The sequence below is a fragment of the Netta rufina genome, assembly GCF_964035555.1.
Source record: "Netta rufina genome assembly, chromosome: 3".
NCBI classification, from domain to species: domain Eukaryota; kingdom Metazoa; phylum Chordata; class Aves; order Anseriformes; family Anatidae; genus Netta; species Netta rufina.
The window spans coordinates 48,910,936-48,933,920 of record NC_140125.1 but is presented as its reverse complement, the minus strand read 5'-3'; the positions used below and the strand labels follow the sequence as shown (position 1 = coordinate 48,933,920).

The 22,985-nt window shown below is 35.8% G+C and overlaps 1 protein-coding gene across 4 annotated transcripts in view; it reads left to right on the top strand.

Moving 5' to 3' along the window:
- Positions 1–22,985, top strand: part of QKI (QKI, KH domain containing RNA binding) — a 156,843-nt gene that overhangs the window by 55,422 nt on the left and 78,436 nt on the right. For all 4 annotated transcript variants that reach the window (XM_084284191.1, XM_084284188.1, XM_084284190.1 and 1 more), the window contains exon 3: positions 7,016–7,132. In XM_084284191.1, the coding sequence (XP_084140317.1) occupies positions 7,016–7,132 (117 nt within the window). The remainder of the gene's footprint in view (positions 1–7,015; positions 7,133–22,985) is intronic.

Here is a 22,985-nt window from a genome sequence, read left to right as displayed (position 1 = left end):
GTGATATATCACAGTTACCTTCATATGCTTAATTTTGCATTAACAAATGTGTAATTTACAGAAACTTTTGAACTTGACTAAGCTTGGCTTACTCTCGCAATATTTATTTATTTTGTCTTGCCTATAACAAGATGAGTTCACATTTAGCTTTGATGATAGTACTGGAATGGCTTATGTCAGATACACCAAGCAGATACAAGTGGATATATCTGACATAAGCAGATTAAACATGTCATACTGGTATTCACTACATATGTACTCTGCCATTTACTTCGTTATTGCTTAGAAAAATTGCTTTATAAAGGGATGAAGGTAATGTTTCATTGTTTGCAGAGGCCATCTTCTATTACCGGTAGGTGTTTCCGGAAGAGATTTCAGGAAACTTCACTGTTTTCACCAGCATTCTAACAACTACCTGAAGTTAGTTTGTATGTAAAAATTAAATTCTATATGTTACTGCTATTACTTATGTTCACTGTATTGTCAATGTTAATACCATCTGCTTTGTCAGCCTCCTCTCCCTGTAAAATCTCATCAGACAGTCTGGTTCTTTTAACTATGCAGAACACTTGCGAAATTCCACTGGAGCATATTTAATCCTCAAAATACATGCTAATGCAATTAATGAAAGATTTTGTAATTTCAAAAATATTCTTCAAACATACTTCTACTTGCTTTCTCAAATGTGAGCCAGTGGCATGGCTGTATATGTAAACTCTTCAGTCTTTGTTTTCAGTTAATCAACAGAGTGGTCAGTGAGTAAGCTGTGTACATGATGCACTTGTTTTTAATATGGTACTAGTTCTTGTTACTGCTTTCTTTGGAACACAGAGTTGCGTAGCTGTTTTCTTTAGTGATAAGCGTGGTGTTAAATCACTAGAAATACTTAGTAAGACATGAAATGTGTCTGAGGCTTTCTGTGCATGAGAAAAAACTTTCAATTTCCTTGATCACCACGTATCAAAAATGTAGTGGTATGACCTGTATGGGATGAGACAGTGTCCATAGCTTGAAGTATTTAAGTATTTCAGTAGAATATTTCGAGTGAAAGAAAAAAAGAAGGGGGAGAGACATATATGTGAACTGACAGTCTGTCTGAATTTATTCATTGTCATTTTAAATAAAGATGTAATTTTATAGGTGTATATATTCTCTTCAAACTGTGTATAAATATTCAAAATATACATCACCACAGTTTTTATTTTAAATGAAACTAAACTGATTTGTTAACTGAAAAAACACTGGAAAAATGTTATAACTAGAAAGCACGTTGTGTGAGATAAATTGCACATGTAAGTTATTTCTACTGTCCTATAAAATGTTTTACAATTTTCTGAGAAATTTCAAAGTTACAAGTTAGGCTAGATGTTTTGTTTCATATAGTTTTGGTGTTTAATAAATAACTCAAAGTTTAAAATTTAATTATTTCAGATTTAACATAGTATACTTTTCTAGTACTTCAAACCATTTTTTTCTCCTTTCAAATTCTGTGGCTGATTAGTTTTTTTTTTTTAAAACATACAAGTAATTTTTTTAAGACTATCTGAAAATCAAATTAAAGCAGTTTAAGCTGTCTTCGATTAATGCAGAAATAGCTATGTCATCAGTGTCATGAAAGAGCATTTCTTGAAAAAGAAAACAATTGGAAAAAATACAATCCAAACATGCTGATTTTGGTAGGTCAGTGCAAGCTGTCAGTGGATTTAGAGCATCATCTTCTGACTGATGAAAAGACTTTCTCTCCCACTTATGACAGGTTTTGTCAGCACAGAGCTACTTTTTAAAGTGGAAATACTTCAATAGAGACAAATTTGCATATAAATATGTTTCAATTAAATGCGTAATCTGCTTTTCTTCAGTAAAACCATACATGAAAATAACTACTCAAGAAGAACTAAGCTATAACTTCAAGTATTCTATGTTAAAGTCAACATATAGCATCTTTGTTATCATGAAGAACTACTGAGATTTTACTTAAAATATGCTTAGGGTGTGTATAAAATGTTCACACTCAAATATGCATTACATCTGTGGAACAAATAAGCTTTCTAAGGCATTTCTCAATTTGGTTAAAATTGAAATAGACTTCAAGAGTAGCTTATTTTGGCTTTTTTCCAGTTATAAGTAACTAGCTCTGCAATTGCAATGTATAGTAAATCATTGGAACACTTGCTAATAAGATTGTAGAATAAATTAGTTTTTAATTGAGCGAAATAATTGTTTAACCAAATGCATGTGCTTATGCGCTCTCTCTTTCTAGATTTGGATATTTTAATCAAAACGTTTTTTTTCAAATTCTTCTCCAGCAGTAAAGGCAATGTTTTTGTTTCTGTGTTTTTTTTTTTTTTTTTTCATCAGATGAATTATATCTTCCCAAACCTTACTCTCAGGTGTCAAGGGAAAGCACAGAATACACAGGGCACAGTAACACTCCGAAATACAGTGCTGCTGGATTCCCTCAAGTTCTTCTGGTTTTAACTTTCATGGAAAGTTTCTTAAACATTGTATTTCTCCTACACTGTAAAAATTGGACATGCTTCTGTGCAACCTTTTGTTAATCAGCAGCTTCGAGTCTTAGCATAGTTTGTTCTTGTTTCCCTTTTGTTCAGGGTGTAGGGGCATGTGAGGCATATGAGGACTGTAAAAGCACTTGGTCTGCTTGGGCAATAATTACTCTATGCATAGGGAATACAACGCATTTTTATGAGAGGTTTTCTGATGCAGTCGACTGGTTAGGCAGGGCACCAGATAGGAGTTTGGTCAGCTCTTAGGAGTGTCAGCTGCTGCACAGTTGCTGTTAAGGTCTCAGAGTTAGGTGCAAACCTTAGGATTTAGAGCAGCACAGTGACTCTTCTTGTAGCATGGTTGGTTCTGCTTAAATATGCCTGTAGGTAACACACAGGATGCTTTTGTGTTTATGCATGCCACAAAACAAGTTTCTCCTGGAGTTTCTTGTTTGAGTTCTACTGCTGTAGTTTCTATAGGAAGATTTGAGAACATGATAAAAAAATAAAATCTAGTTCAGCTCTTCTTTTGAAAACAAAAAAAAAAAACACAAATGATTATAAAATATTGTGAGTAAAAGCGATAAATCATAAAATAAGTTCAGGATAGAAATCCATTGTTTGTTGAAAACAGAATAAGTTCATGAAGGAGAACAGCACATTTGATTGTGTACTGTTGATGAAGAAGCAGTTAATCTTAGCGTGGGTCATTTCTGCTTCACTTTTTAACATAATCTCTCATTCATACATGCATGAGCTGTATACATTCAAAGTAAAGCAGGAGATACCATGGAGAAGTATTTCTAACTTTAATGACATACAGTGATAGAAAAAAGGGTTCTTAAACACAGCTGTGGTGTTTATATGGAAATGTGATGAAAAAGAGTGCAGTTGGGTGAGATCATGGGACAAAGGAAAAAAGAGAAATCTTGACTTCAAATGTGATTTTATAAGGGTCTTTAAATTTGTCAGACGTATCTGTTTCCAGTAATCCAGTTTGATGAACCATTAGACTTGGCAGTGTCCTGGTTTTAGCTGGGGTGGAGTAGAGTTCATTTTCTTCCTAGTAAGTGTTACGATGCTGTGTTTTGGGTTCTTGATGAAAAAAGTGACAATAACATCCCAGTGTTACAACTGTTGAGGAGCCGTGCTCACACAGAGCCCAGGACTCTGATCCTGGCACTGCCCGGCCAGCGAGGAGGCTGGGGGTGCACCAGGGGCTGGAGGGGACACGGCCAGGACAGCCTGGCCTGGCCAGAGGGATGTCCCACACCATGGGGCACTGTTCTGAGAGGGTTGGCTGGTAAATACAGGGTAGGGTGGGGTTGTCCCTGGGGATGTGCTGGGCATCCGTCAGTGGGTTGTGAGCAATTGCTTTGTGCATCACTTCCTTTATACATTCTTTTATCATTACTATATTCATTTTCTTTTCTGTCGTGTTAAACTGTTTTTATCTCAATCCCATTAGTTTTGCCTTTTTTTCTTTTTTTCCCTCCAGTTCTCTTCCCCCATTCAGCTCCTGGGGGGATGGTGGGTGGGCACAGTGAGCAAGCAGCTGTGTGGCACTGAGCTGCCTGCTGGGTTAAACCACAACAGGCGGGTAAGAGAAGCAATGGGTGCTCAGACAGCTGGAGTCTGGTAAAACTTCAGACGTAGTCCAACAAAAAGGCTTAGTCTGCGCTGTTTCCTGAACTGTGGTCTGCTGGACTCTCTTACCCCCTTACCCAGTCCCTTCAGAAGAGAGTCATGTGTTTTTTTGTTTTTGTTCTTTGTATTCCCCTGCGGAGTTCTCAGCTAGAGCTTTGAGATGGCAGTCTGGGAAACTGAATGCTGACAGGATCCATTGGGACAGAAAGCTTGGGAATTACTTGGTAAAATAACAACTTGCTTGAACTATGATTACTTGTGACGACAGAATCAACCAAGATGCCACCTCGAGTGGAGTCCTGGTGTGGTTTCCCTCAGCTCGGATCTCTGATATATTTGGGAATAATTTGGTGGTGGAATAGAAAGTACACTTAGAAAACAAGAAAATCATACCAGATACTTTTGAAGATAAAATTAAATTTAAAAACTGCCTCATAATTAGCATGCCTAATGTTAACGATGTTGTGTTCATTGGGCAAACGTAGAATGATGTGGTGTTGGAGGGGAGCACGTACGTTGCATATGAATACAAAACTGGGGAAAGTTGGCAAGGTGAAGGTAATGAAGAATGGTATCTGGCATCAACAAACATTGAACTAAGTATAAGAACTGAAATTTGGGTGTGGGGAAGGGATTGAGAAGCTGGGGATGTGTTAATAGGGATGTGGTTTGTTGAGTAACTTTGAGTAGGTCTCAGCTTTGAAGTTTGAATAACTTTGTTGAGGGCTCACTTGAAGTATTGCCTTGTCCAGGCATCCTGCTTTAAGAAGTGGAAAAATCAGTGTCCAAGAGAGGTAATGAGAACAGTTTCAGAAACCTTACCTATCCAAAAAGGTTCAAGGTGCTAATACATAGTCTGGAAAGAAACGACAGGGTTGAGCTACTTGGAACAATTTACAAAGGCTCCTTGTAAGAAGAGAATGTTCTGGGAGTAGCCGGAGAAGAAACTGGCTTAACGCTGAACAGAAAGCTTTGTGGTTTAAGTCAGCAACTCCTCAGCTAGAATCCACGATTCTAAAGGGTGTCCTCATGATACAAACAAAGTTGCAAGCTTGAGAATAATAAAATAAAAATAAAAATTAAAAAAATCTGTTTTTTTACTTATGATCATTCTTTTTTATTAAAATTATCTGATTTATAATTTGATTATTCTTTTAATCATGATCCAATCAATATAACAGTTGGAAGTTAATAAAATGTTAGAGGCTGCTGACTCTCTTGGGAGATGGAGAGTAAAAAAAAAAAAAAAAAAAAAAGTGCTTTAAGGGCAGGTTTGCGATGATATTTTTGCTTTTTCTATGGAATAGGATACATATCTATCTAGTGTGGAGAAAGTAAGCTAGGTGCTGTTTATACATGAAGCATGAAATGTAAAAATTCAGGGCTCAACTTCGTCACTTGTAGCTGCCTCATTGCTTGTCCAGTTGTAGTGAATGTACCTTCATTTCCCATGGTTCACGGTTTGTGTATGCGTTCACAAGTACTTTTAATCTTTAGCTCTTTTTTCTGCAGTTGATACAGACTTCATGATATTTCTTTGTGTTTTGAGCTTGGAATACTAAATTATTTTGGGAGTATATCTTCTCTCTGAACAGTTTAGCCACAGTGAAACAGGAATATTTTTGTTGGAGAACTTTAATTTGCTTGTGTTCATAACTTCTGTTCACTCCAAAATTATTTTTGATCTTTGTAGTTTTATAAGGATTTCAAATATGTTGAGTTATAGTACTAAAAACCACTTTAATTAGCTGAGGAAATGAAAGCTATCTTTTTCATAATTCCTTTGAACAGCTTTGTTTGCAAGATTCTAAAATAATCAGACTCCTGTCCTTACTGTTTAGTTTCTGTTATTTTAATATCTGTGCTTGAATTAAATCTTCAGTCTGAAATGTCTGTGTTTGTGTATCTCTTGAGCCTGGTGCTACATCTTCTCACTGCAGTTGTCACAGAGTCTTGACGTGTATTCTTAATGCTGCTTTTGCTTAGTGCTTTTTTTATTTTATTTCAAATTTCATTATTTCCAGAGTCTGTGATAGAAAATGATGAAAGGAAAAGAACCTGGAAAATAACTGTGAAATAGTGTTACACATTAGTAATGGCTAAATGCCAGTATTACTATGCTAAGTATAGGCAGGGGTTTGTCTCATTATATGGATGTTAGCCTTCTAAATGTGGAAAACTTCATATGTATGCACAACTGAGTAAAGTATACAGCTTACTGCGTGGACTTCTGACACAGTGTATATACACATATGTATGTATTAACCTTGTTGGAAATACTGAATTTGATGTATTTCTCAATGTTCTACACAAAACCTGAAGTTATATATTCAAACAAAACAACTTAAGTATGTTGTTTTTCAGTGTTTTTTTTTGTTTGTTTGTTTGTTTTTGTTTTTGTTTTTTTTGATTGCTTGTTTTGCTGAAGGCACTGTTATGAAATGTTTGGTTCTTTTGTTTGTTTTACAAAGTGTTTCTGTAGGTGATGAGTGGCCAACTGGCAGCATGCTGGCCAGGTAGACCCCACTAGAAAAATAGGGAAAGGAAAAAAAAAAAAAAAAAAAAAGCTTTCTGGATGGTCCTTAGCTGTAGGCAGGGAGCAAATGAAGAGTAGACGTAGAGGCTAGAGGCCCTTCTTGAAGGCACTGTGGTGCCATTATGAGACTGCACCTACACCTGGCACAACATCAGTCCTACCACATGAAAGTTGTACGTGTGTCTGGTCATGCAACCAGAAATTGCGGTGTTCTAAATTGATTTTAAAGACGATGAAGATTTAGAGGCAGAATAAACCTTTAAATTAGTTTTGTCAATTTTGTTTTTATATGTTTTATAGAAAAATACTGTCGTGTTTTTTTTTCCAGTTTAACTTTGTTGGAAGAATCCTTGGGCCCAGAGGACTAACAGCTAAACAGCTTGAGGCAGAAACAGGATGCAAGATAATGGTCCGAGGGAAGGGCTCAATGAGGGACAAAAAGAAGGTAAGCTCTTGAAAGGTAGTGTAGTTTCAGCTGTGTTGTTTTCTTTCCCAACGTGGGATAAGGTCGTGTCTTTTTTATTCTCCTTTGTTGTGTTTTTACTGTATGCTTCATCTAGTTATTTCTTTTTACAGACTTAGTGATTAACACAACCTACCTTAAAGAAGTTAAATATGCGTGCTCCATAATGGTGCAATTGGGAGCCTAACTAGCAATTATAAAATATTCTTCAGTAATAACGAACTTCTAATTGTGTCAGGTGTTTCGCAACATAAAGGTAAAAATTCAGGTTAAATGTATTTTTCCAAGGAAGGGCCGCTAATATTACAGGTGTCGTTAAGAACATTTCTTTACTGAAATACCAAAGGAGTGATTAGTGCAAGTAGTAGAGATCAGAAAATACATTAAATGTATTTCTGGCAGTGAATATTGTTGAAGTGAACCAAGAAGCACTGTGCTTCTGAATTTTGTTTTTTACTCAAGTGGAGTTGGGATATAATTAGGGCTGTTTCTTGCCCTGACCTGTAATATGTATGTTCTGCCCATGTGAGTAGGAAGCATATACTTTTCAGGATAGGGTCATCCTGAATGTTAAGTTGTTGTGATGTTAATTCCTGGAAGTTATATCCTTCTGCAGTCTTATTTTCTAGCTTTTTTCCCCTCTCTGGTTATTACTGCTGAAGCTGCATTAGCATTACCACTTCAGTTTTGTAATGTACACTTTGTAATGCTCTTTGTTCCAATAAGTATTATTTATTTTGATCCTTTCTTTAGAAAATCTTTTTTTTCCTTATCTGGTTAGTCACGTAATACATTCTACTGATACATGTGTAGCACATACCAATTAAAATAGAACCAATTAAAATACTGAGTTAAAAATCTTAGACTTCCCAAAGCGTATGATCGTGTTGTTTTCAAACTTAATTTGTTGCCTCTTGTTTTCATAAGCTGTTGTAATACTCTTATCTTCCTTTCTGTTATTCCACCTATAGCTATTTTGAGTACTTAGATTGACAGCTTTTGAGCAAAGATCTGTTCTGATCTTTAGTTGTTCAGGTTCTGTAGAAGTAAGAGGGTGATGATATCTTAAGTGACGGTAGATTTATGAAGTAGTCAAAGAGGGTTTGTTTATTTAAACATTCTGGTTCTCATCTTTAATTCCTTCTACTTCTTGGTTGGGGGGAAGATTTAATGTACAAAATTGGACCTATTATTATGGGGTTTAAAACTGTAAATGGATAAGCAGGATTTCTATTTTTGTAAAGGATTTTGAACTATGATTTCCTAGAAGTGGAGGGCGGTATGAGACATTAAAATTTCTACGGTATTAAAATTTCAGCATGCTTCAGCTTACATACCAAATTGCATGGGTGTAGATACTGTATTTTGAAGCAAAGCATATGGTTGCCTATATATGAACAATCTTATTTCCATAACTTTGTTTGTGACTATTAATAGTAGCCAATTCTTTACATATTCAGTTACACTGTAAATGTATCTATCTGTACATGTATCCTGGGGCAAGAGATTCAGTAAAAACATTACTCTTTACAGTTTGCAAACTGCACTTAGTTTTCATAAGAGAAGACTATTTGAAAAAGAGTATTAAATGTTGCTGCATTTTAGCTTGGAGATTAATTAGAAGTTAAGACTTCTGAATGTAAGAAGTAGATCTTCAAAATATGGAAGATAATAAAATACAGTTATGACTGGGTGAATCACTAAGCTGTCAACCTTAAAAGAGAAATGCTGATACGTAATCCAAAAAAGCGTGTACTTAATAATTCATTCTTTTTTTTCCTATTTATATGTATTTTTTAAAAGGCATCATGTATTTATCAATAGTACAGTTCTTAACTTCTGCCCATAAATGAATGTGTTACTGATACCCCTTCTTTGTGGTAGGAGTGAAAATTTTAAGTCTATAAACTACCCCAGTTTATCAGGAATTTATGTATTTCTTAATAAAAAGAGCTGTTTCAGGTTCATTTATGCTTATAAATGTTGCAAGCTAAAACATTTAGGCATCTGTTCTTCAGAAAGCTTGCAATGATAAATTGAGGCTCCAAACTTTAATGGTCTAATGCCTCGCTGTTACTAGTAAGCATATGTATATTTAAGATGGATATTAAACAATGATATTCTGATAAAGAACTGTAGAATCATCTCGGTTAGAGAAGATCTTAAAGATCATCCATCTGGCATACTGAGTCCAATCATAAACCATGACACCTAGTGCAATGCCTGTTAATCTCTTAAATACCACAAGGGATGGGAACCAACCGCTTCCCTGTGCAGCCCAGTCCGTTCCAATGCTTGACCCTTTCCTTGAAGAAGTTCTCCATAATATCCAATCTAAGCCTTCCCTGGTGCAACTTGAGACCATTTGTTTGTGTCCTAGGCTATTGAGATCTTGTCCAACGTCCCTCCTCAAGCAGTGTTGCCTAGAACTGGTTGCCCAGGGCCATCTCCTGAAGTTATGTTCAGTGTCCATGATCTCACTCCTACCTCTGGGCTTCGAACCTATCCAACCTATCCTTTTCTGCAGGGAGTCATTTCCCTAGATAGCTTGGGCAGTTTTACTGTTTGAGGAAGTGGTATTTTTGCACTGATTTCCCCTACCCTTTCCACATATATATATGTGTGTGTGTGTGTGTGTATATAGATATATATGTATAGTGTTTAATTTCTGTGCCGAATAGAACAGGTTGTGTGAGCTGCTTAGATTTTTTTTTTTTTTTTTTTTTTTTTGAGAAAAAGCTTTAGAGGAATCGGGACCTTCTGAGTATGAGTTACTTCTTACATGTTTGTTTGTTTGTTTGTTTGTTTTTAAGATTGATAAGAAAACGAAAGCTGTTCTAGTCTTCAACAAGGACTAGTTATGTAGAACTCGGCAGGTCAGCTAGAAGTTCATACACATGAAAAAACATGAACTGATGAAGTCAGTGTTTTAATGTCCATAAGCCATTACATAGTATGGTATGTGCTAAGCCACTTCAGATTGATGAATCATTCATGAGATGTAAGGGGCAGTGTCTTATGGTAATTATTTACAAATTGGACAGGAAAAAACAGGAACCCATTACCTTCAGTAACTTGTCCCTTGTCTGATATTTTTGGAGCACAGCATACTTTGATACCATTGATAATTACATGAGATAATATTGCAGTTAGTGTTGAATATTAAATAATGCAAAGTATTTGAATACCAGATAGTATAATATTGGTTGAATACCAAACAATAGTAAGTACCAAAAAGTTTGTTCGTCAAAATCAATTTTCATGTCACCCATTTCAGATCTTTATGACTGTGTTGCTGTCCTGAGGTGACTGGTATTAGTAGTTCGTCATTTTCAGACAGTGGACTTTGTTGCTATGTCGTGTGACCTACTGTTGTTGCTGCAATAGGAATTGTTTCTTAATCATTGATGATGCAGTTTGTGAAGCATCTTGTTTGCGAATAAGGTTATTCTTCTAAAAATAAAAAACTGGAATTCAAGACATGATCACAAACAGGATAAAGAAAGAAACAGTGATACTTACTGGTCTGGCAAGTAAGTACTCCTCTTGCTATTGGTTCTTGCCTCTCTTCCTCATGAATTATGTGTACAGGTGAACTCCTTAGACTTGCAGCATGAGATGACCAAATTCTTTGGTAGTTAATACCTTTGATTGCTAACTGCACTTTCCTTATTTTCTCAAGGGGCTTATCTAGGCTCAGTGTTTAAAAAAACAAAAAACTGATCAGGATTTTTCCAGTTTTTGACTGAGTTGTTTTGGGATTTGTAGGAAACTAAAGATAAAGGTTAATTTGTATTTATATTTCCTATATGTATTTCATATCTACAAATCTGATTTCCCAGTGCTAGTTATAGTAAAGGCCTTATTGGATATTGCAAGGAATTCATTACTATACATCTGATTCTCTATTCATATCTTGCTGGTGGCTGCAGAAACCAAGAGAAAAATAGGAAAAGACAGTGGTAACCAGTGCTGGAAAAAAGCCATCCTGATTTGCTCTGTAGAAAATTTTATTCTACTGTATGAGCTTGTGAGCAGAAGTAATGAATTAGAAATCTTCATCACATGGCTAAATCACTTCATCAGATCTTGAAACTTGCTGACAGATTTCCCTCAGAAAGCAAGGGAAATCCTCAAATCATTTGTATCCAAGGCTCAGCTGATAATCAGAACATCACTCTAGGCAGCTTTAGACAAATATAAAATCAAAACTTTAATTACTGAGAATATTATGATTAAAGCCTGGAGGCACATGAAGGAGATTATTGGGGAGGGGAGAGGGGTTGTGTACATTCGTCAAAAGCTAATGAATGTGTAACTTTATTAAGACCAAGGAATTTTGCTTGCTTAGTCCAAATACACCTCTCACTAGTGAGGAAAAACACCGATTTTAACACTAGTAGTGGAGAAAAATAGTAATTTTAACACCAAAGAATACTGCTTAATACATGGGAAGTATTTTTGTTGATGGATAAGCAAAACACTGATTTTAATGCTCTCACTGATCATACCCTCATTCCATAAAACAGACACTGACACACACGTTGGGAGTCAGCTCTGTGCTCTCTTATCGCTCTGTGCTCTATTATCACTCTGGCTGCCATTACCTCACATAGATGGGGATACGAAGCCTTACAGTCACAGGCTTCGGGGTGTGACGGTCTTGGTTGACTACGTTGTTTTCGCTGTTTCTTGAAAGGTTTAGTCAAATATCTCCTCCAGAACATAGTATGAGGGCATATTTGTTTTTTCTTTAGCAAGAAACATCTTGTTATGATACAAGAATTATTTATTTACAGTTGGTTGTTTCAAAGAATCATAGAATATTTGGGTTAGAAGGGACCCAGAAGGATCACACACTCCAGCTCCTGGCTCCACACAGGACCACTTGAAATCAGACCCTGTGTCTGAGAGCATTGTCCAAATGCTTCTTGAACTCCTTCAGGCTCAGTGCTTTGACTACTTCCCTGGGGAGCCTGTTCAGTGCCCAACCACCCTCTGGGTGAAGAACCTTTTCTTAACATCCAGCCTGACCCTCCCCTGTTACAGCTTCAAGCTGTTCCCTCAGGTCCTATTGCTGGTCACCAGGGGGAAGAGAGAAGCTCCTACCTCTCTCCTCCCCCTCAAAAGGAAGTTGTAGACCGTGATGAGGTCTGCCCTCAGAAGGCAGCAGACAGATATGCAGTTCCAGTTTTGAAGAGCACATTGCTTTTCATCCATTGCAACAGCTTTAAATCCCTTGTTCTTTCTTCTGTAGTAAGATTGTTTCATGAACCGATTTGTTGTTCTTGACCTACATTGTATTTGTTCCCATATCTCTGTTCACCTTGCAAGCAGAAATTATGTAAGGTTTCAGGAAAGACAAGCTCTTGGTTATTACCAATCTTGACCTTTGGCAGGTCACCTTTGACAGGTGCAAGTGTTGTCACAATAATATGTCAATTTCTTGGGACTCACAAGCTTTTTTTATTATTATTACGGTAAGGCTAAATATAAATTAGAAATTACCTTTAGTGTCCATACAAAAGTGCAAGGAAAAGATTAAAGCTGAAAAAATTACCTTTCCTGTAATGAGGACATTTTACTACGTTTACATGCCCTATAGAATTGAAGTATTTCATGCTTGTCAGTCTCTGAAATACCATCAACTATACTTTGATTTCCAATCAAATGTCTTAAGATCAGTTTAGGTTATAAAATGAAGTTACTAACGTTAAATAATAAATACTTAGAGTATGACATCTTAAATAAAGTCTGTTAGTGCTACCCTAGTTACAGGATGCTCAACTTCTGGGAAAAGCCTTATGTGTACAAATAAAGCGATGGTGCTGGCATTTTTGTTGAAATGAAATGTAGTTAACATATTGTGGCAAACTGTAGTTGTTCAGTGTTTCGGGATGAAAGGCTGACCAGCAATCATTATTCTTGTCTTCTGGGAATAAATTGAGTGATTCAGTCCTCTTGCCTCTGAAATCCACACACAAGCATGCTGCTGCTGTTTGATGATTTCATATATCCGTGTTAAGAAATCACAGTCATAGTTTGAAGCAGCACTTAAAAAATACAAACAAAACCCCAAACACTCTAACTAGCTGAAAAGATGCTTTTTGGGTACTAACCTATACTAAGTAATAAAAATAAAATTCACTAGGAATAAAAAGAAATAAAATGGAATTAAGTGCTTCACAGGGTTGGTCATATTAGCATGTGATAAAAGTGAAAAACAAGCCCATATATGAGACTAAAATTAGTGTCCTCGTATTTAAATAAATATTTTCTGGCCATTTCAGTGGGATTTCTGAAGGTCATGCTTGCATTTTGAACTGAATCCTCCCTCCTAAGTACTTGTTGTTGAGGGTATTCTTTGCTAAAATTAACTGATGTCTGGTTACAAGAAACTCTCCGACTAAGGCAGTGTCAACTGGCAGTCTAGCATATTGAATTTTGTAGATCATGCTTTGTTAACTTTTGTTGCACATGAAAGCTGCAGCTTGTCAATAGCAGAGTACCAAACTGATGGCTACATTCAGTTGTCATCACTGTCAACTTTTGTGGCTCTACACTAAAATTTATTGTACAAGCAGACTGCTCAGTTACGTTGGAGATTTTGCTCACACAACATGTTCATGAATCTACTGTGTATAAGTAGGAAACCTGATTTGCTTCTTGTTAATAGAAAAAGACATGGCATCCAGAATGCAGTTTTGAAGGTATCACCTTAGAAACAATTAACTGATAACTTCAGCATCTAGTATCACCTACAGTAAAATTTCCTCTGAAGAAACCCACTTTCTCATCAGTATGCATGTCTGCATAGTTATCCTAATTTATCCAACTTTGGGAGGCTCTCTTCATATTTCATTTTTGACCTGTGTGAAAATTGACCTTTTATTCTTAAACTAACTTTAAAAATACATGTGTGTATACATTATATATATAAAAATATATATAAAAAGGTTATATTCAGCTATATAAATATATATGAATAGCTGAACTTAGCTATTTAGCATATCAAAACCGAAAGGGTTGTTAGGCATTGGAACAGGTTGCCCAGGGAAGTGGTGGTCACCATCCCTGGAAGTCTTTAAAAGACGTTTAGATGTAGAGCTTAGGGATATGGTTTAGTGGGGACTGTTAGTGTTAGGTCAGAGGTTGGACTCGATGATCTTGAGGTCTCTTCCAACCTAGAAATGCTGTGATTCTGTGAGAACTGCCATTTTAATATACAGGGAAGAATCTACTATATTAAGCTCTATGAAAACTTGTGTAGCTCTGTGCTGGAGAAGAATACTCAAGCATAGAAACCAAACTTGTTTAAGAAGGCGTGCGGTTGTTGATACCACTTTGCCTTTTGAGAGATTCATTGTGAAACATAAGTTGTAATGAAAATAATTTTGGTTGCTTGTAAGTTAGTATTTTTTTCAATAGTGAGTGCTTCAGAAAATAGGTTTTTCTATTCCAATTTTAGAACCTTTATTGCATTTGTAACCACTTACTTTCAATGCAGGAAAGTGTTGTAAAGCTGGATTTTTTTAATTATTATTTTTATTAAGAATTGCTGAAGCATGGCCTTTTTCCCTTTTCCACCCACACAACATATGTGTCTTGAATCATATCCATGGTAGTCTGGAAGTGGTGACCATCTGTGTAGAGGTAAGAGTGTACACTACTAACTGATAGTGTTTAAAAAAAAGTCATTGTAAGAAAAAAAAATAATCCTTTTAGCAAGTGACTAACTTAATTACATAAGATAATTGAATGCGGAAAGGTGGCTAGTAGAAACCACCCCTCAGAAAATTCAAAAGGAAAGCCTGGTTTGAAGGTAACAGACATTACTTTTTGAATTGCCCCCAGCTGATGGCTGACTCCAAAACTCTGTAAGACTTAAATGTACTCCAGATTTTCTTTACAGTGCATCATCTTTATTGGCAGTCTTGCTTGCATACCTCTTTACTTTCAGTAAAAATGTTCAGTTTGCATTGACAGTAGTGAAGAATACAGTGTAGGCACAATTAGTTTACTTATGGGAAGGTGAGTTTTACAAGAATAGAATGTTTTCTTTAAGTTTTCTATAAGGCTCGACAAATGCTTCTTATTTGAGGCAATTTGGTGCATAAGTCTTTTTACTTAACAGTCTGAGAAATGCTCTTACTTTCAAGAACAGAATGATTTTTATTTTGAAGGACAGAAATTCAGGCGCCTGAGGGCCCTAAGAAATATTGCAAAGCAATATTAGTTTTTCAGGAAATATCACTGATAGGTATCCGATGCAATGCATCTTTCAGATAGGTTTATGTCATACATACTTTTGCTTTTTATTGGCTGCTTAATATATCCAGTATATACTGGATGTATTTCTGCAGTATGCTTAATGTGAAATTGTAGCTTTGAGCCTATTTTAACGCTATTCAGATGCATGTTTTCCTGTGGAATTTGTGGAAATTGATATGTCATTTTGTTCTGTTAAACTGGTAAATAGTTAACTGTCTGGTTATTGAAATAATTAGATACAGAAATAACTGACTTAACAGTGTTGAAGAAGCATGATAAAAGCTACTCCAGCAGAAACCAGCTCCTATTATACGTCACTCTCATTTGTGTCACTCTCATTTGTTTTTCTCTGTTCCTTGTGAACAAAAACATTATGATGAAGAGACAAGAGATCTTAGTTTATCTCGAAACTGGAAAAAAGCAGAATGATGTGTAATGGGAAACAAGATTTATCAGAGGAACCTTGAACTGTTGCCTGAACATCTGTGTATAAAGAATCCTCTATTTTATAGATCAGAATTCTGCATCTTCAAACAGCAATTGACTCATCTTCATCTGTGCCATGGTAGAAACTGTCTGTAAAATTATTGCTAAGCTTTTGTTAGGTAGGAAGCACTGTGAGTGTTAATTGTGTTATAACAAGTTGACTAGGCTATAGCCCACAGCTGTTGATATCATGCATTTGAGTAGAAATTGTGAAAGGTTTGGAGTACAATTCATACTGAGTTGTTTTGAGGTATTAAGAAAATTATCTGCAAACATCTATATATGTTTTTACTCTAACTGAAATAGGTGAATGGCTTAATGAAAATTTACTGTAACCTGATGTTTTCTATTAATCTTGCGGTATGATAAAACTATTTTGACAGGGTTAGCCGTATTCTTTTTCATTGGTGACATAACTTCTTTTCAAATTATTCTTAAGTTTTGCAGGTTGGTCAATAGCATGAATGTCAGTAACATTAGTTAGTTAACCATGGCCAAAAGATAAGTTGATCCTTTTATATGCATGTGTATATATGTTGTGTGTGTGTGTGTGTATATATATATAAAATATTACACATATTTATGTGTTTGTATGTGTACATACGTATGTATGCGTGTATTTTTTTAAAAAACACTGACCCCCAACCTTTTAGTTTTGCTACATAATCTGACTAGGTTTCAGTCAGATTTGTTAAATGATATTGGACCATCTTATATGTATGTTGGGCTTTAGTTGCAACACTATTTTCTTAAAAAAAATAAACCCAGTCAGCATACAGAAGTTAGCACTGAGTGTTTTTAGTGTGTGATTATATTACATATAGCAAGTCGTTGACTTTTTTAATAAAAAAAATATAATTAAATAATTAAAAAAAAAACACAAGGCAAAGATGTTTGATTTGGAAGGACACATGCTAAATCAGTAGACATTTGCAAAGGTGTAAGCTTTATTTGAGATGTGAAGTAGAAGTATTTATAACTCCCATGTGTTTTGGTGTTTTAGTTACACAATTGCATTAAAAAATATTGCTGCTTTTCTTGTTCGCTGTACAATGTGGCTGATAATTGATTCATTATGTATTTTTTGGTACAAGGAGAGACATGTAGTTTCTCCTTTCACAGAACAAAGTGCATTTACTGACTAAACACTTTTTCAACAACGACAAAAAAGATCAGAGAACTAGATGACACCATTTTAACAGAGCACGAACATTCTTACGTGTAGAATCACACGAGTTCATAAAACATGAATTTTTTCTTCTAGGGACAACAGTGTTGAGTGTTACCTAAAAAAAAAAATAAACTAAAATGAAGTTAGCTCTGTGATAAATCCACTGATCATCATGAAGAAGTTGCTTTGCAGCATTTTAGCACACTGAACTTTTTCCTTACTTGGATTGACTTGTTAGGTTATAACTGTAACCTATTGGGCTGTACTTCAGTGGGTGATACTGCATTTAGTATGTTTGGCTTGCTTTTTTAATTTGCTTAAGAATTTATGTTGTGACATTATAATCTTGCTTACCAGAAATGATTTGTATTTAGACTTACGCTTTGAGTGTTTTTTTTTTTCCTTTTTTTTCTTTTTTCCTGAGTATCATTAAACTGTGCTTGATTTTTTATCTGGGAGAAACTGCACCTAGTTTAAGGCTTGGGTGAATTCCCTAGTCCTCCAAGAAGAGGTATGCAGGCAGAACCTGTTGATTCTGGGAATTAAAAATCATGCCTGTATATTTCCCGAGTGTGTATTAGTTCTTGACAGCTCTTGGTCCTCAGTATTTTCTTCTGGGCTGCAGGCAGGCTTAGAACACAGGTGGTTGTTTACTGTGCTGGATATGGCTCCTCAGGGTGAGATATAGCAATTTTATTGAGACAGACAGCAAAAGAGCGAGCACAAAATAAGATACCGCTATTGCTGAAACTAAACACTTGAATTACTAATTGAACATTTAGAAGATAGAGATATTTGACTTTCTGCTACTTTGTGTTCCAGGTAGAGAGAGGGAGGCAATCTGTAGAGTTTCAGTGGGACAAGATGCATTGAATTCCTTTCCAACTTCAAAAATCATTGACTGTGATAACAACTACCAATTGTAATTCCTAAAATGCCTGGTTGATTTGCTATTGAAAGTTGTAACCATCTAAAAACAAACTTCACACATCTGCTAATGCTGTGTTAGCCTTTGTCTTGACTAGACTTGGGTTAAAACAGATGTTATTAATCACGGGTTACCCCTTTTCTAAACATGCTCTACAGTGAAGTTTAGGAAGGATATGAATGAAGTTCAGGTACCTGGGCAGGTGGTAATTGTTGTGTAAAGGGAGTGTGTCCTTACTGAACAGTTTCTCCATCTATAGCTGCATGATTTTATGGGTGGTCTTTCCCCTCTATCTGAAAAGTGTTTTAGTTCTGTTGATGGACAGTTGCATGTTTTTATTAGACTTTACTGAGAGTAGTTAGCAAATTTTGTCTGCTAATTTCTGCACATTTTCCACTTTGCTTTGGTGGGCAAATGGGGAATGTTTTGATGGGTGTAGTACCCACTGAATTGCATGCACACCATGCATGTATCTTAAAAATACAAATGTGATTAAAAATCATAAGGACTCAGTGTTGGCTACCTGCGTGGATGAGAACTTACTCACTTAAACTTGGTTTAAGGCCGAGTACACGAATCTGTTATCCTCTTTAAAGAAGACTTGTAACTCTTGCAGAAGCAGAATACAACAAAACTAAAGAATGGCTAGTACTGAACTTGCTTGAAAACCATTTAACTTAATTAATTGAGTCTGACATTCAGTGTAAATTGTCTGATTTAATTATTAAGTGCCATAAACTAGTTATGGAACAGACACAATGAACAGTATTCATGCTTGCTTGATGAATTCATTACCATGAGTAATTCTTGAATGTAATTTGGGTCATAAGTCAATTCAGTACTGTATGCCTGCAAGACAACCAAGATCTTGTCCTCTAACCTCAGTAGCTAAAATTAAGAAAACAGGCTATTTTCAATCGTTGAAAGTAGAATCTGCAAAACAGTGACTTGATTCAGGCAGTTGTCAATAGGTTTTATGTGCCTAACAGTATAGTTGGCAGCTCCAGTAACAGGAAGCCTCCAGCTATGAGAAAACGGGGAATATCAACTTCTTGGTTTCACTAGAACGTGTTACAGAGTCACATAGAAAACTTGATGAGAGTAGATGGAGTCGGTATGGGAAAGAGGTGCCTAATTGGTACAAAAATAAAATAAATTTGCTACCCAGTTTATGGGAAGTGATATTTTCTTGTATGAAGAACTGATATCCCTGGGGAATGAACATACATGCACAGCAGTGTAGATGGAAATCTAAGTAATTTATGGAGCAGTTATATTTTAATAGCAAGAGCTGCAGGAGATTTTCCTTCTCGAGTCTTTGTAGGTTCAAAAGGATGTCTCTTACTGCTTCTGTTCCTTTTGTTTTGAACTACATCAATAATTTTTTTTGTCTTATTTCATGAACTTCTCTTTTTTTTTTTTTTTTGAGTTTTAACTTTCCCTGCTTTTACTTGAAGTTTTTAGTTCTCTATGGAGATATTCTGTGGTTGTCTTTTTCAGCCTTGGTCCCTGCTGACCTCCTTCTGACTGGTCTTATGCTTTATTAATCATTATAATAAAAGGAGGGGTAATTTCCATGGTGTTTCATTTATTCTTTGAAAATAGGATATACTGTGAAAGTGCACTAGACTGAATTTTGGTTTCTAGGAACATATAATTGCATTAAGGTACAGCATGATATAAGCACTGGAGTTAAGCTTGTGTTGCAAATAAGGGAATTCAGCAATTTGAGCAAGAAAGATGGGATGAAGCATAAGAAATTCATGGCAGACTTCTCATGACACTAATGAACAGATAAAAATGTTTAAAATGCAGAAGAGCATTTGAAAATGAAGAAAAAAAATCCAACAAAAAGAATTCAAAATACATAGGTCCCAATAGTTAAGATGATGATTGAGTGGTCTGGAGAACAAGTCTTATGAGGAGCGGCTGAGGGAGCTGGGGTTCAGTCTGGAGAAGAGGAGGCTCAGGGGTGACCTTATCACACTCTACAGGTACCTTAAAGGAGGCTGTAGCGAGGTGGGGGTTGGTCTGTTCTCCCACGTGCCTGGTGACAGGACCAGGGGGAATGGGCTAAAGTTGTGCCAAGGGAGGTTTAAGTTGGATATGAGGAAGAACCTCAGGGTTTTTCCAGCATCTTGCATGGAGAACCACATAAGAGTTGTAGGAGTGTTTGCAGGGGCATTGCTGGGAGGGAATATTTGGGTTCCCCTGTCAGCGGTGCAATTCTTTGTCAGGCTGTAGTGAATAGGAGTTCAAGTATTCAGGTCACATTTGCTGCTCAGTTGTTTACAGTGACCCTTAGGGAAGAAGCAACAGAAGGGATGTAAATGTTGCATGGACAACTCTGAGTTTCTGGAACACTTCAGGGCCTACAGCACTGTATCTGTGCTGGGCTGCGGAGTTTGTGATGATGTTTTTTCCCAGGTTTTTCAAGAGGCTTCTGTGTTAGGCATCTCTTGTAACTTTTGCTAATCTCCTGACCTTGAAAATGGATCTGTGCTCCTGTGAGACACCTCTTGAAGGGTAGTTGCCAATCAAATCAACTAGGAAGGTATTTTATTTACTTAGGTTATCTTAAAACTAAGCCGTTAGGAAGATGAGTGTTTCAGCTTCCTTTGTTAGTCTGCATTTCCTCACAGCTGAGTCACCGGAAACAGAGGCTTGTTTAGAGAGGAAAAAAAAAAAAAAGCTTGGAGATGATTTTTGCTTGTTTTAAGAAACAATTAACCAAGCTACCTCTCCTTCCCTTCCCCATCCCATTCTGTTCTTGCTGCTTTAGAGTTTTGCAAGAGCAAGCATTTCCAACTGTCGATGGCAAACCATAGTTGTAGGTAACAATTTCTCAGAATGCTGCAGTAGTTCTGCTAGTCTTTGTTCTAAAGAGGTGCTGCTAGACTCTGTTTTCCGCTATCTTAACCTTTAACCAATAGATTGCCACTTCTAAAGGCTCTGTGAAAGGTTTTGCAAAAAGCAAGTTAATTTTTGTGATCCAGATGTATGAAATTGTAAGAGTCTGCACTCCACACAGAATGCATCCGTGAACCCAGAAATAAGAGAGGCCAAAATCTCACCAAAACATTGCTACCTGGGTGGTTTCATGGTATGAAAGGTATGAAGGTCTTAGTATGAAGGTATTTTCAATGCGTTGAGAAAATGTTAAAAATATTCAACAATTCTGTATTTTGGGCTCTGAAATATATTACCTACAGTATAATTAATTATACAAACTGATTTTTAAAATTTCAAGATACAGGGTGCTTAGGTATTGATCATAACGATACTGGGAAAATATGCAAAGAATGCTGTATTTAGTTACTAGTTAACCACTATCATGTATATATTAAATTAATTGTAATATCTTTTTCATTCCCTGATGGGCTGTATTCTGGGTATTGTGCACTCCCATGTTTGTCTCTAAAACCCTGATAAATGTAATCTGTCGGAATGTTTTTAAGACAATAGCTATTTAATGAATAGCTTGTGTGTACAGGAGAAAAGAATAAGCTTGATTGCTTACAATCTGACATTTGAAAAAGCATTTTTTTAGATCTCTTGTATTTGCATATCTAATTGCTATGTAATCAAAACTAAGTGAACTGTAGCTACTTGAAACCAAAAAATGAAAGGCAATCATCTTTACAGGGGGAAATATCCCACTCATATGCAAGCCTGTCTGAATATTAGAATTATATTCTTCTTGTGTTTAATTATAGGTGTCTGACTGAGCAGTAAATTTATGCCTGTGTATTAAAAGAGTGAATGTGACCCTGAAACATCAGCTTTCCTTTGTTGCAGCAAAGCATTGGCATTGAGAGAACTTAACAGTGTTGTGTATTTTGGTGATAAGAGATTGTGCCAGAATAGCTGTTAATTACCTGCTTTGTTTGATATGGAAAGTAGTGGTTCCGCACTTTTCTTCCCACCAGTGACAGTACTCAATTAAAACTTGTATTAAACAGTGATAATGCCCTCGTTTATCTGGTGGGGAAGACGTGAGGTGAAAAAAATTAACAGGATTTTTTTCAGCTGTTTGGAGGCTGCTTTGTTTTGTGGATTTTTTTTTCGATTTCTTGTTTTTGTTTCGTGTTGTTTTTTTCCCCTGCCATGAATCTAGCAACTATAAAGGAAAACAAAGTGTCTTGATTCTTTCTGACTCTTAAATGTCCCAATTCATTAATCCTGGCTATAGTTCAAGTTTTAAAACAAACAACTTTGATGTCCTGAGTTGGAAGATACCTTTGGAAGATTCTTTCTCTATCATGTTCCATGTCATTCATCTTTGTGAAGATCTGTTGTCATGGGTCCTTATTTCACAAATGTCTACGTTCTTCATGTTTTTTGAAACATTATTGCTCACAAAAAGGCAGAGAGTGCTTTTTAAGTTTTTAAGTTTGTCTGAGCTTTTCTATTCCAGGTGTTTAGAACATGTTTTCTGATATAACTGGTTTTCTCAGCTTCTGTTAATATTTGGTGTATTATATATATATATATATATATATATATATATATATATATATATAAAATAATAATTCTCAGATCAGATTTTTGCATGGTTTTGTAGCAACTTAGTGTTTTTCTCTTAGATTTCTTAAGTATGTGACAAAACCGAATGCAGTATTTTGGATGGGAACCCTTCAGTCTTAGATACAATTCTCTCATTAGCAGTATTTTTTTTCCATATGGAAATAGAAATAATAAAAAAAAAAGAAGAACAAGGCAAGGGTGTTAAGCTAGAAGAGACTTGTAATCTTTGTGCGTCTTTGTTTTCTTCTGGTAGTAATGCTCTGTGAAGAATACAGTAAAATTGAAAATGTTCAAAATACCTGTTCTTATGGCTGTTGATTTATAGAATTCTGACAGTAACACTTAATTACTCTGGATGAATAAAATAAATATTTAAGGAGCAACTTGGTTGCCATACTTAAGAAGTTTGGAAATGTCTATGTTCTTAAAATAAATAAATAAGGAAACAAACT